The sequence below is a fragment of the Mirounga angustirostris genome, unplaced genomic scaffold, assembly GCF_029215605.1.
Source record: "Mirounga angustirostris isolate CCGP_5_RB_7025 unplaced genomic scaffold, mMirAng1.0.hap1 SCAF_10, whole genome shotgun sequence".
Lineage (NCBI taxonomy): Eukaryota > Metazoa > Chordata > Mammalia > Carnivora > Phocidae > Mirounga > Mirounga angustirostris.
The window spans coordinates 56,586,919-56,602,053 of NW_026991718.1; the positions used below are offsets into that span (position 1 = coordinate 56,586,919).

Consider the following 15,135-nt stretch of genomic DNA (forward strand, 5'->3'; position numbering starts at 1 on the left):
ATTTATGTTAATAAAAAAACCAAGCTGATGAATTTCTGTAAATATTAAATTCACTGAGATAAAGAAAAAGCTTACTAAGCATTACTTCTTATAGGACTGTCTATGTAAAGTTTACCACCAAAGGGTTGTGAAAAATTTAACTCATCTACAAATCAAGCAAGCATTACGTATCGTAAGAGACTCCTTCAACAGGTACCCAGTCTAAAAATACTTTCTGTAAAGCCTCCACAGCAATTAATGTATCATACAAAATAGAGAAAATCAGTAAATACCTGAGCTGAAGTGGCTGTTTCCTGTAAATGGCCACCAGCAACTGCTCCTTTGGAAGTTGCTGAAGGGACACTGTGCATTTTGGGGGTTCCTGGAGTATCAATCTTTTCATCTGTCCTATGTGACTGCCAGGCTTCCTTTCGATGGTGAGATTCAGTTGCCTGCTGGTCTCCAAAAGCAGCCCAAGAGCAACTATCTTTCTGTCCATCCTCAAAAGCATTCCAATCTACAACTTGGCTAGGCCCAGCTGAGCTGAAGTCCGCAAAATCATCGGAGTCTTGAAAAGCACTGCAGTTATCTCGAATATTTGGCACAGAATCAAAATCTCCAAATTCACCTTCTTGCCCAATTTCCAATTTTGAAACAGCATCAGTGCCTGTCCCAGCAGACTCTCCTCCCAACTTACATTCCTCTGATAAACTATCAGAAGTCTGTTTTAGGTTGGACTCAGTAAATATAATTTCATCTTGGCAAGAAACAGCATTCGTATCCCCAAATTCTCCAAAGTCATCACCTGGCTCACTAAAATGTGGAAAGTGCTCTGAGGACTCTTCAAAAGTGATATCGCTCATTGAATCTTGAGTACCAGTAACAAAAGGGGGGGTTGTGCCACTGGCTGTGCCGAAGTCACCAAACTCATCCTCGTTAGTATCATTGCAAGTCACAAAGTCGTGACTACTATCACCATTTTTTACACTTAGAGAATCATCCAGAACATTTTCTTCTGTAGGATCAATGCTGGCGCTTTGGGAATAAGTGAACTTTCTACTTTCTTCTTTGGAAGAAGCAACTTCATCATCAGCATCAGAAGTGTTAACAGAATCCATACACAGGTCAGCACACTTCGAAGTAAACAAATCAAGTTGTTCCTCAGTTTTACACTCTTCTCTCATACTGGCTTCTGAATTATCAGCTGAGTCTGCCAAACTCCAAGGCTTTGACTGAACACTGGATTTTAAAAATTCATCCTGTTGCAATGCTGGAAGGCCTTGTTTTTCGGTACCGAAACCTCTGGTACTCATGACGCTAATTTCTGAAACACAAACCTGATCCTCTCCATCCATGTCTCCTTTATCATCAAAACTTCTACCCAAAGACACTGCTTTTACAGAATTCAGTTCACTGACTCTATTAATTTTACTGTTTTCCTGAATGGTTAATGCTTCTCTATCATTTAAAACTTCACATCCTATTTCTTCTAGTTGTATTCTTTCCTTTTTGGAAAATGTGGCAAAATCTGCAAATTCCTCAGCAGGACTAGGTGCACAGTCTAAGTTATACTCAGTACTATGAGTCTTAAGAGGCTTTCTTCCTTTTGAATTGGCTACAGTGTCCAGATCATCTGTTCCCTGAGGATTTCCAGTTTCCAGTACTGCAAACCCATTTGTCAGAATCTCCAGACAAGGAGGCTTTTCACCATTGCAGCTCTCTAACTGCCTGTTCTGATGAACAACATTTATATCAGTTCTAAAATCTCCTGGAGAGAAACTTTCAGGTGTTCCAACATTCTGTCTTTGCTTCACTACAGTATTTAAATCTCTGGGACTTTCTATGTCATCAGTGGAAGTATCTAAAGTTTTAGATGAAATTATTTCTTTGCTGGTGGTAGAAAGTAAAACATCAGACTGTCCTTTTACAGGAGAAGAAAGTTCAGCTGTGATGTCTTTATCATTACCATTTTTAATGGACTTAAAGCTAGTAAGGCTATCTACATTTTCTGAGAAATCATGAATTGGCATAAAATGGTTTGAAGGAACAAACTCTTCCTTGGGATGAGTATAATCCGGTGTATCAAAATCAACAAACCCTACACCAGAAGGGCTAACTTCTGAAAACCCACCAAATTCCCCAAATTCATCATCATCGTCATCCTCAGCTCCATTGTCTAGTGGTGGTGGGGATGAAGAGTACATTCGAATGATGTCTGGCTCCATTGCTCAATTGCTTTCAAATAATTAATTTACACCTGAAAAAAAAAAAGAGAACAGTTTTTTTTTTTTGGAGGGAACAGATTACATATAAGGTCTTTCAAAATTCTCTCAAAGCTATTTCAAAACAATGCAAATTTACAGTGCTCTGTTTTGTATCTTTTAAATTATTTTTCCCTTAGGTTAGATTACTTTACACAGCTCTAATGGCAAAAGAAAAAAAAATTCTTCTAGTGCATGTTTCCAAGAACAGTGGCATTACATTACTGAATTTGAGGTTTCCAAAAAAGTTGGAATAAACACAAAAGTATATCTACAAAATTCTCTCTCGGGGAACTTGCTTGTTCTCTTAAGTTCTCTTTCCAGTCCATTGAGGATTCAGGTCCTGCCTTACGCATTTGTATGACTTCTTTATAAATAAGACATGAAAATTTTATCTCTAATAATTGCTACAAATATATTCCTCACTTTGCTTTTCAATGTTTATTTCTGACCCAAGTTAATTTTTTTTAAAAATAGACTTTTTAAAGCAGTTGTTTTAGAGCAGTTTCAGGTTCATTGCAAAATTGAGCAGAAGGTACAGTGAATTCCTATACATTCCCCACCCCTATTAATGCATAGCCTCCTCTATTATGAACATCCTACAGAGTGGTGTATCTGTTACAACTGATGAACCTACACTGACACACATCATTATCACCCAAAGTCCATAGTTTATATTAGGGTTTGTTCTTGGTGGTGCACATTCTATGGGTTAGGACAAATGCATAAATATGTATCCACCATTATAGAATCACACAGAGTAATTTCAATGCCTTAAAAATCCTCTGTTCCACCCATTCATCTCTCCCTCTCCCCTGCCCCTGGCAACCACTGATCTTTTTACTGTCTCCATAGTTTTGCCTCTTTTGGGATATCATATAGTTGGAATCGTACAGTATGTCACATCGTATGTAGCCTGAACATACTGTGTGACTGGTTCTTTCACTTAGTAACATGCATCTAAGCCTCCTCCATGTCTTTTCATGGCTGATAGCTCATTTCTTTTTAGCGCTGAATAATATTCCATTGTCTAGATGTATCCCAGTTTATTTAAGTCAATTTTTTTTTATAACTTTCAATACTGAAATCATTTCTGACTTAAAGGATTGCAAAAACAATACAGAGTTCTCATGTATATCCCACCCAATTTCCCACAATGATAGTATAGTAAATAATGATAGCACATGACCAAATCAGAAAACTGAAAGGAAGTTGCAAAAAGAAGAGTTCTCATGTATATCCCACCCAATTTCCCACAATGATAGTACGGTAAATAATGAGAGTACATGACCAAACCAGAAAACTGACATCAGTAAAACACTATGAACTCAGCTACAGACCTTATTTAGATTTCACCAGTTTTGTGTATGTGGTTGTGAAATTTTATCACATGTGCAGATTAGATTCAAATAACCACCACTATAATTGGGATAAGAACTGCTGTAAAATAGTTCAATAATATTCATCAATATAAAGAAACTCCCTTGTGTTACCTCTCAATATTCATACCCTCCCCGAAGCCCTAACTCCTGCCAGCCACTGATCTATTCTCCATCATTATAATTTTGCTACTTCACAAGTATTATGTACATGGAATTATACAATATGTAATTCTTTGAAGTTGTTTTTTTTCACTGCGCTTAATGGCCCTGAGATCCATCCATGTTGTTGCATGTCAAGAATTCATTCTTTTTTATTGCCAAGTAGTCCTCCGTTGTATAGTTGCACCACAGTTTGTTTCTCCGTTCACTCAATGCAGGACATTTGGGTTATTTCTAATCACAAATAATTACAAATACAGCTGCTATGAGTATTTATGTACAGACTGTTATCTAACCATGAGTTTTTAATTCTCTAAGATAAATTCTCAGAAGTGCAAATGCTGGGTTACAATAAGTGTAAGTTTAACTTAATAAGAAACTGCCAAACTGTTTTCCAAAGTTAATTTTTAAAGGGACAAATCGATCAACTTTTCATTAGTAATTTTCATTATTTTGCTTTCCTATAAGCTTGAGATTTAATAAGTATTCACTTTTTTTCTTTTAGTTTTCTTTGCATTTAGTTTTTTTTTAATTTAAGTTCAATTAGCCAACAAATAATACCTCATTAGTTTCTGATGTAACGTTCAGTGATTCATCTGTTGCTGCATTTAGTTTTTAATACATCTAGAATTTATTTTGGTATATGATCTAAGGCAAAGGTCTAAGCAATTTTTTTTTCTAAACAGCCAAGCAATTATCATAATCCCATTTACTGAATAATCCTTCCCATACCCATCAGTTTATGGTATCTTCTTTCCATATACATTTAACTCTTATGTGGAATCTATGTCTGGGTTATCCTGTTCCTTTGTAATAAAAAGCCCAAAGGGCCACAAGACAGATTTACATTAAAAGCAAAGGGAGAATTAACAACAAAAGTCCTAGAATAAAACCAGTCCATAAATTGATACTTTCAATGAACTGAAGCCCAAGGAATATTCCCTGTAATTCAGTTTCAAAATTAGATACATGAAGAAAATATTTTACTACAAAATTCAACCAGTTTTATAAATTCAAAACAAAACAAAACACCAAAACAAAACAACCACTTTCTTCCAACTCTCAGAATAAAAACTCGTAAGATCTTCCAGCTATAGGGAGAAGGTACCTTAGAAACCACTTAATTTAATTAGACATGAAGAAAATGAGGCCTATTGGTAAGCAACTTTCCCAAAGGTCATACAGCTGGTTAGTAGAGAATGGCTTCAGAATTTTTAAAAGGTTCTTTGAGGTCAATGACTGGTCAGTCACTGAGAGTTATTTGAAAGAAATTGAACAAATCAAAAGAAAAAGTCTCCATTGCAATATATCTATTTTAAACTGCCTTCCTTACAAAATCAGCATCATAAAGAAGAAAATGATGGTTTTACTTCTGAGATAACTTTTCTGCTGATTTAAAGAGAAAAGGAAAATAACAGTAAAAGTTACATATAAACCTATTTTCCTCCTCCTTTGATAACCCCTTCCAATGCTCAGGTGTACAGGGTAATTTGACCTCTAACATAGTTTCCCTGTGATTATGAAGTTCCTATTTTTAAAAGTACTCTGATTGTTAATGAGTATGTGGAGAAAAGGACATTTGCACACACATACTGCTGGTGGGTGTGTAAATAGTTAGAAGGCTTCCAGAAGGCAATCTGGCTATACTATACAAACTTTTTTTTTTCCTTAAAAGTAAAACAAAATGCTCCAAAGGGATTAGTTAAGGAAATCATGCTTTGTCCTTCCAATAGGATACTAATGTAGCCATTAATATCATGATTTCCCCCCCTTTTTTTAATTTTAAAAGCATTCATAATGTTGGCAACATATCAAAAGGACACAAAAGCCAGCTTGAAGGGATTCTTGGTGGTAAAATCAGTGACAACTTGAGCATCAAAATAAAGATAATACTGGATTATAATCCACTGAATAAAAGAATCAACTATCAGTCCTCTGATATAAACATTTAAGATACTGCAGTTTCAAAATATCTCCCCACAACATACTCAATTACAAAGGAAAAAAATGTAACTTTACAGTGATGGAGGCTGACACTTCATCAAATGATCAAGGTGAGCATCATTAGCAATGGGAATATTGAAATCATGTATCACCTGACAAGATGCAACAAGAATACAGGATCACTCCTGGAATATTCCTGCCCAAAATACACAACCTGAATCTATTCATGAAACTTCAGACAAATTCAAATTGAGAGTTAGTCTACAAGACAACTGGCCTGTAATCTTCAAAAGTATCAATGTCATGAAAGTTAAGGAAAAACTCAAGAATTCTTCTAAACTGAAGATGACTAAAGAGACATGACAAGTAAATTCAACACCTGATTTTCAACTGGCTTCCCTTTCTATACAGGTCATTATTGGGATGACTGTGAAACCTGAATAAAGTCCAAAGAGCAATGTGTTGATGCTAATTTCTTGATTTTTTTTTTTTTTAAGATTTTATTTATTTATTTAACAGAGAGAGAGACAGTGAGAGAGGGAACACAAGCAGGGGGAGTGGGAGAGGGAGAAGCAGGCTTCCCGCGGAGCAGGGAGCCCGATGCGGGACTTGATCCCAGGACCCGGGGACCATGACCCAAGCCAAAGGCAGACGCTTAATGATTGAGCCACCCAGGCGCCCCTAATTTCTTGATTTTGAGGGTAGTATTGTGGTTATGTAAGAGAATGCCTTTGGTTGTTGGAAATGCACCCTAACATACTTGGGAGAGATGGGATATCAGGTTGGCAACAGTCTCAAATCATTCTGGAAAAAGACTTATTTGTACTGAACTTGCAACTTTTTCTATGTGATCATCTCAAAATGAAAATGAAAAAATTAAAAGCATTCAAGGAGATTTATGTTTGCACTTAAATGTGCACAGTGTATAATAAATGTGTTACTTATATAGTATTTTATTTTAAAAACTGGCAAAATATACATAAAATTTACTATTTAAAAATATGAAAAAATTACTATTTTAATCATTTTTAAGTGTACAGTTCAGTGGCATTAAGTACATTCAAACTGTTGTGCAACCATCACCACCACCCATCTTTAGAACTCTTTTTATCTTCCAAAATATTAAAATGTTTTCTGTACTCATTTTTTAAAGAGATTTTATTTTTTATTTATTTGAGAGAAAGAGCGAGAGAAAGAGAGAAGCAAACTCCACACTGAGCATGGAGACCGACGTGGGGCTTGATTCCATGACCACGAGATCATGACCTGAGCCGAAACCAAGAGTCAGATGCTTAACCAACTGAACCACCCAGGTGCCCCCGTTTTTTGGATTCATTAAACAATAACTCCCCATTCTCCCTCCTCCCAGCTCCTGCAACCAGCATTCTATTTTGTCTCCATGAATTGGACCACTCTAGGTACCTCACATAAGTGGAATTACATATTTGTCCTTCTGTGACTGGCTTATTTCACTTAGTATAATGTCCTCAAGGTTCATGCATTTTGTGTAGCATGTGTCAGAATCCATCCTTTTCAAGGCTGAATATTATTCCATTGTATGTATATACTACCATCTGCTGGCAGACTGCTGGGTTGCTTCTACCTTTTGGCCATTGTGAATAATCTGCTATAAACGTAGGTGTACAACATACTTTTTTTTTCTTTAACTTTTTGTTTTGAAACAGTAATAGATTAATATAAAGTTGCAAAAATAGAAGACACCTGCACACCCTTCACCTAGCTCCCCCTAACGGTGAATCTTATACAGTTCTAGTACAATAGCAAACCTGGAAATTGACCATGTTGGCACAGTACTATTAACTAGACTACAAACCTTCTTCAGTCCTCACCTTTATAAAAAACAAAACAAAAACAAAAAAACTTGCATCCACCTGTATTTGTGTGTAGTTCTGTTTAATTTTATCCCATGTACACATCGGTAACTACCCAACTATCAAGATACAGAACTGCTCCCTCCCTCGCACCCCATCCCTGGGAAACCACTGATCTGTGTTCTGTCTCCATAGTTCTGTCATTTCAAAAGTGTTATGTAATTATATAGTATATAACCTCTTGAAGGTGACTTTTTCACTAAGTATAATGCCCTTAAGGTCCAACCTGGTTATTGCATGTATCAGTAGGTCAATTATTTTCATTGCTAAGTAGTATTCTATGGTACAGATATACCAGTTTGTTCAACTACTCATCAACTGAATGACATATGGGTTAGTTCTATATTTTATTTTATTTTTTCAAAGATTCTATTTATTTATTTGACAGAGAGAGATAGCAAGAGCAGGAACACAAGCAGGGGAAGTGGGGGAGGGAGAAGCAGGCTTCCAGCCGAGCAGGGAGCCCGACGTGGGACTCCTGATCCCAGGACCCTGGGATCATGACCTGAGCCAAAGGCAGACGCCCAATGACTGAGCCACCCAGGCGCCCCTCCTATATTTTATTCTTATAAGTAGTACATAAACTACATTAATAATATATGTACCAGTAGCATATTTAAATAGTATACATATTAAAGATGCTAACAACATTTATGTACAGGTTTTTGTGTTAACCTAAGTTCTTATTTTCTGGGATAAATGCCCAAAAGTGTGATTACTGGGTTCTATGGTTAAGTACAAGTTTAGTTTTGTAAAAGCCTGCCAAACTATTTTTCAGAGTGCTATACCATTTTACCTTCCATAATACCTTTTTTTTTTTTTTTAAAGATTTTATTTATTTATTTGTCAGAGAGAGAGAGAGAGAGAGAGAGCACATGAGCGAGCGCACAAGCAGGGGGAACGGCAGGCAGAGGGAGAAGCAGACTTCCCATTGAGCAAGGAGACCGATGTGGGATTTGATCCCAGGACCCTGGGATCATGACCTGAGCCAAAGGCAGATGCTTAACTGACTAAGCCACCTAGGCGCCCCCATAATACTTTACTTTTTAAAGAACCACCTGTGGATGTTTCTTATTGGTAGAATCTGTTCATGGTTAACCTACTGTTTTTCCTAAAACTTTTCATTGTTTGAAAAATGAAATATTTTACTTGGTTCAGGCTTATTTCAAACTCAGATGTTAAGGAAATAGCAATCTGAATCAGAAACTTTGTAATCAAACCAACAACACAGAAAATAGTTCTTCTTGTCACATCTTGAAAAAGTACTCTTTCTCCTTCTTGATGCAACAAGCTCTGTCAGCCTCCCAGACTATGAACATTTCCTTCTTTCTCAAAACGGTGTCACCTACTGATGGGAAGAACTTGGGCTACATATTCCCCTTCAGCAGGTTTTGGCTTTGGTCCAATTCATCCTTCAAAAATCTAAGAGAATGCTACTCTCAAGTTTCAGTCAAGAATGCCAACCAGCCAGCGTGGAGGAGGCTTGAAACTTTCCAGAATTTTCCAACTCAGTAAAATTTGTTAGTTGAAGTACTATTTGTTAATTGAAGTATTTGTATGATGAATTAACTTATTAAGTTTGACTTTGACAAATCCTTTTTTTTTTTTTTACACAGAAAATATGGACCTAAAATAGCTATTCCTACTTAACAGGAAAAAGGGATAGATGAGCTACTTTAATATTGTGCCTGGCACATAGCAACCTTAATAACTGTTTCTTCATCCTTCTTAATGGACTACTTACTCCACACCACAAGGAGTTCTAATCAGTTTTCTAATTTCTTTATCATCTGAACAAGCACATGCACACACACGTGTGTGTGTGCGTGTGTGTAGAAGGGCATGTTCAAATTCCCATTTTTATGCCTGCTTATTCCAAGACCTCTTGAACAAGTAACTGTTCAAACAAGTAATGGGGGTATCTAGGAAAGAGTCAAGCTATAGTATACACAAAAAGTAGACACGGGGCTTTCATGCTTGGGTAATAAATGGGGTATCCTGAAGCTAGTTAGAGCATGCAGATAAGAGAATTTGGCAGACCTCCTGCACTTTGGAGATCTGTCCATGGGAAATCACATCCTTAATACAGAGCCTAGGGGACAACATAAGTAAAAAATAGTAAATAAAAATGCAAGCCAAAGACGACCTTCAGGGATACAAACCATGAAAATCAAAGGATCTTGGGTTTGGTAATTCTATTATAGGAGTTGAATACAGAGGGGCCAGGGGAATAATCCACAATCCTAGTAGCAATCAGCAGTGGAACCCTGAGTCCTGTGCCAGATCAGTTGCCAGGGCAACAAGGCATACAATGGGTGAAAGTGATTCAGTGTGACTCTCTCATAAGAAAAGAAGTTGCACCTGCTCAAGGAGTTCTAGCCTCAGGTCTGAAATGGTCATGGAAAAGAAGAGGTGGTAGGTCTGTAGGTTGAAAGCTCTGGGGTCAAGTGGAAAGGTGGGCCTGGGAACACAGAGGAATAAAAGGAGGAATGGGGCTAACTATCACCTAAGACTATTTGGCAATTTAAAAATAGTTTCCCAAAAGAAAGAAAGTTGGAGCACTTAAGTTACCAGATATCAAGACCTGGTTTAAAGCTACATGTCATGTGATAACAAAGATGCCATTGCATTGTGGAGGGGGAAAGGACAAGCCTTTTCTTTGAACAAACAGTGCCGGATCAAGTAAATACCTACACAGGGGGAATCAATCTTTGATTCTACCTAATAACTCACACAAAAATCAGCTCCAGACAGACTGTAGGCCTAAATGTGAAAGGTAAAAACAATCAACCTTCTACAAGATAACTTAAGAGATTTTTCATGACCTTAGGGAAGGCAAGGTGTTTTAAATAGGACATAGAAAGCAGTAATCATAAAAGAGAAAATGATACACTGGACTTCACGAAGATCTAAAACTTCTGTTCACCTAAAGAACAACATTAAGAGAGTGAAAAGGCAAGCCACTGCCTGGGAGAAGAAAGCTGTGGTACATATAACTGTCAAAGAACTTAGAGCCAGAATATATACAGAATTCCTACAAATCAATGTGAGACAACCCAACAGAAAAATGGCCAAAATACCTGAACAGGTAAATCACAAAACAGATTATCCAAATAGCCAGTGAGCACATGAAAAGTCGTCAGGGAAATGCATATTAAAACACAGCAAGACACTACTATACACCCACCAGAACAGCTAAAATTAAAACAAAACAATTTTAGGGACGCCTGGGTGGCTCAGTCATTAAGCATCTGCCTCCGGCTCAGGTCATGGTCCCTGGGTCCTGGGATCGAGTCCCGCGTCGGGCTCCCTGCTCCACGGGAAGCCTGCTTCTCTCTCTCCCACTCCCCCTGCTTGTGTTCCCTCTCTTGCGCTCTGTCAAATAAATAAATAAAATCTTTAAAACAAAACAAAACAATTTTAATCATAGCTACCAATGGCAACAATATGGAACAACTGGTGTTCTCATACTTTAATGGTTCGAGTGTAAACTAGTATACACATGTGGAAAACTGTTTGTCAGTATATATTAAAACTGTACCAGGTACATACTCCACAAAAGTGAGTACATTCATGCACTGAAGGCATGTACAAGACTGTTCATGAAAACTTTATTCTTTTTTTTTTAAAAAGATTTTATTTATTTATTTGAGAGAGAGAATGAGATAGAGAGAGAGAGCATGAGAGGGTCAGAGGGAGAAGCAGACTCCCTGCTGAGCAGGGAGTCCAATGCGGGACTCGATCCCGGGACTCCAGGATCATGACCTGAGCCGAAGGCAGTCGCTTAACCAACTGAGCCACCCAGGCGCCCATGACAACTTTATTCTTAATTAAAACAACCCAAGTGTCCATCAGCAGAATGGTTAAAATGAATCATGGTGTGTGTATATATATATACACACACACACACAATGGGGTACATTATGAATTATTATTACATGCAACAACATGGATGACTATCACAGACATGATTTGTGAAAGAAACCAGATATATACACACAAAATATATATTGTGTGATTCCATTTCTGGGAAGTCTAAAACAGGCAAAACTAAACTATGGTGATAATTTGGAATAGGGGTACCTATAGCAGGTACAGTATTGACTGGAAGGGGTATAAAAGAGCCTGGTGTGTGCGAATGTTATTTTCTTTTGATCAGAGTACTAGTTACACAGGCACATATATTTGTAAAAATTCATCCCACTGTACACTTAGGACTTGTACGCTTTGCTGTATGTATGCAACAATAAAAAACAAAAAGTATTTCTCAGAAAATCAATATACTTAGACTAACAACAACTACATTACAAGTGAATGCATATAGGACCATAATAATAAGCATACCATTCTAATAAAAAAAAGTTTGCTTATTTATACTCTGCCTAACTGGGATTTAAGGTAATATACGTATGTCTCAAAAAGTAGCATGGTATAGGAGAAAGATCTTGGACTTGGAGTCAGATAGATCCTAGGTTCAGATTCCAGTTTCCTCATTTACTATGTGAGTTTGCCCTCCTTGAGCTTTAGTTTCCTATCTATAAAAAAGGGCCAGCAGTTCCTCCCTTTCAATGCTGTTGTGAGGATTACAGATAACAGACCTTCAGTACCTGGCACATTCTATGCCTCAGCAAGTTATCAACTACCATTACATTTTAACTTACACCGAGTCTGTGGTTGAAACCATAATCTACCCTTAACAAAAATCTAAGCCAATGTTTGCTTGGTTGCCAAAAACATTCACATGACGCTGCATATACTTTAAAAGGTCACTGAAAGAATAAGTCACTTAAAAAATATTACTAACACTAAAGATACATGACATTGACTTTATTGCCAATTTCTATAACCCATCCCTGGAAAATATGAAACAATGCCCAAGGTTGAAGGACTGAGACCACAGAGGTTAATAGCAGTCTATTAAAAGAATGGAGGTTTTGATGAGGAACAGGACAAAACAACCCAGATGTCCTCAGTAGTAACTTGAAGTAAACTGGCTGTAGATACTATCCATTTAGAGAAAAGACCACAAGAATAAAAGCTTCTAAGAAGGTACCTGGTTGGGATGGAAAGGATTCTACATATTCCTCTAAGATAGAGTTAATCCTTGACCACCCCTCTATCCTCCATCATTCACAGAGTATTAACTATCTTAAGGGTCTTTGGGCTCACATTTGGTGGTAGTGGTGGGGTCTCTAAGAGGCCCTTTAGGAATCTCCCAGATTCAAACACTGAGAGAACCTTCTAGACAAGCTAAAAACTCACCAGAAAGAAACTCCCACGTTTTATAGGGCTCCAGCCAAGCTGCATCAATGTGTACATCAACTTTCAAGGCCAGATAAGCACACCCAGATAATACAATCCCTAGCTTTACTGAGGACCTTTTACTCCAAACTTAGTTTTACTGGACTGAAATGGGGGTGGGGGTAATGGAGAACACAAACAAGCGAAGGATGGTGGTAAGAAATGAGAAAAGAAAAGACAAACAACCATATCTGAAGTTGTGCTATAAACTTTAAGTAGCACAAACTACACCAGCAAGGTTTAGTTAATGGATCACACACACAAAAACCGCTACCTTCTTACCATGATGTCTGAGGTTTTTAATGAGTCACTTGTCAAATTATTTGCGTGAGTGATGGGGAAAAAAATGTGTATTTTCTTTAGAAAAATGAATGAAAATGTTACATAAGCAATTAACAACATTGATGTGCATTACAAATGTTGCCTGCTATTGCGGTAGTTAAAATTATTCAAATCTTTTTTTTTTTTTAAAGATTTTATTTATTTATCTGACAGAGAGAGACAGTGAGAGAGGGAACACAAGCAGGGGGAGCGGGAGAGGGAGAAGCAGGCTTCCCGCAGAGCAGGGAGCCCGATGCGGGGCTCGATCCCAGGACCCTGGGATCATGACCTGAGCCGAAGGCAGACGCTTAACGACTGAGCCACCCAGGCACCCCTAAATTATTCAAATCTTTACTTGTAATATCCTCACGGGAGTTTTAAGATACTATCAAAATATAGTCTCATTGAATCTGCCCAGCTTACATTCTGCTTAAGAGTCACCTCATCGTCTTGTCTCAGAAAGAGCCCTTCTTCTGAGCAATGTTTTAGTTAACTTTCTGGTTTTCCATACAACTAGAAATGACTGGACCATGCATGATGTCACAAAAGTTTTCATGCTTCTAAAATTGAAAATCTACAAGAATGATAATTTTCATTTTCTCTTTTTGAGTGGTTTGTCCTCAGCCTATTATATTAGCTCTTTGATAACAAAACAAGGAGAGCCCCTAGAAATAGATGCTTTTTAGTAAAGAATTGAGAAAAGTTTTGTTGTTGTTATTTGTTTGTAGGACTCCCTTCAAAACAGGCTGCAAACTTCAAGGCTATTTAATCAAACTTCCATAATCCCCAAGCTGAATACTTTTTAATTTTTTTTAAAGATTTTATTTATTTTTTTGACAGAGAGAGACATAGCGAGAGCAGGAACACAAGCAGGGGGAGTGGGAGAGGGAGAAGCAGGCTTCCCGCAGAGCAGGGAGCCCGATGTGGGACTCGATCCCAGGACCCTGGGATCATGACCTGAGCCGAAGGCAGATGCTTAATGACTGAGCCACCCAGGCGCCCAAGCTGAATACTTTTTTAATAAAGATTTTATTTATTTGAGAGAGAGAGAATGAGATAGAGAGAGAGAGAGAGAGAGTATGAGAGTGGGGAGAGTCAGAGGGAGAAGCAGACTCCCTGCTGAGCAGGGAGCCCAATGAAGGACTCGATCCCGGGACTCCAAGATCATGACCTGAGCCGAAGGAACTCGCTTAACCACCTGAGCCACCGAGGTGCCCCGAAGCTGAATATTTTTAAGAGATCCCATAATTCCTTCGAACTTGCCGATTTAAAAACAAAAACCCAAGACATCATAGACATCAACTGCATAACATGCAGTATTATTTAAAACATTTGTTGAGGGGCATCTGGGTGGCTCAGCTGGTTAAGCATCTGGTCTTTGGCTCAGGTCATGATCCCAAGGTCCTGGGATTGAGCCCCTCGTCGGGCTCCCTGCTCGGCGAGGAGTCTGCTTCTCCCTCTCCCTCTGCCCCTCCACCCTGCTCATGCTCTCTTGCTCACTCTCTCTCAAATAAAAACTTAAAAAAAAATTTTTTTTTGAACAAATAGTATATTCCCAGTGCTCATACCAATATCAAGTTAACATTTATTCAACACTTACTATGTGTTGATACTATGTGAAAAATACTCATGAATTATCTCATTTAGTCCTCATACTGTGCTATGAGGTAGAGATTATTATCTTCATTTTACAAATAAAAGCTTACAGAGGTTAAATAATCCCTCATGGTAGTGTAACTACTAAGCAGTGAATCAGTCACAAGCTAATAAAACACTCGAAAAATGTCTTATTGCAGAAATAATTGACAGCAAATACTAGAATTACAAGAATCACCTTAAAGGTTTCTGAAACTTCCACAATAATTTGGAAGTAGAAAAAAAGATGCTTACAACCTA

General features: G+C 37.7%; 1 protein-coding gene across 9 annotated transcripts in view; it reads right to left on the reverse strand.

The window, feature by feature from the left end:
- AFTPH (aftiphilin) overlaps positions 1-15,135 on the reverse strand; it is a 68,645-nt gene that overhangs the window by 37,592 nt on the left and 15,918 nt on the right. For all 9 annotated transcript variants that reach the window (XR_010405661.1, XR_010405660.1, XM_064572427.1 and 6 more), the window contains one exon: positions 273-2,236. Coding sequence is in view for 7 of the 9 variants with exons in the window: in XM_064572427.1 (XP_064428497.1) it covers positions 273-2,204 (1,932 nt within the window). In the remaining 2 variants the exon portion in view is untranslated. The remainder of the gene's footprint in view (positions 1-272; positions 2,237-15,135) is intronic.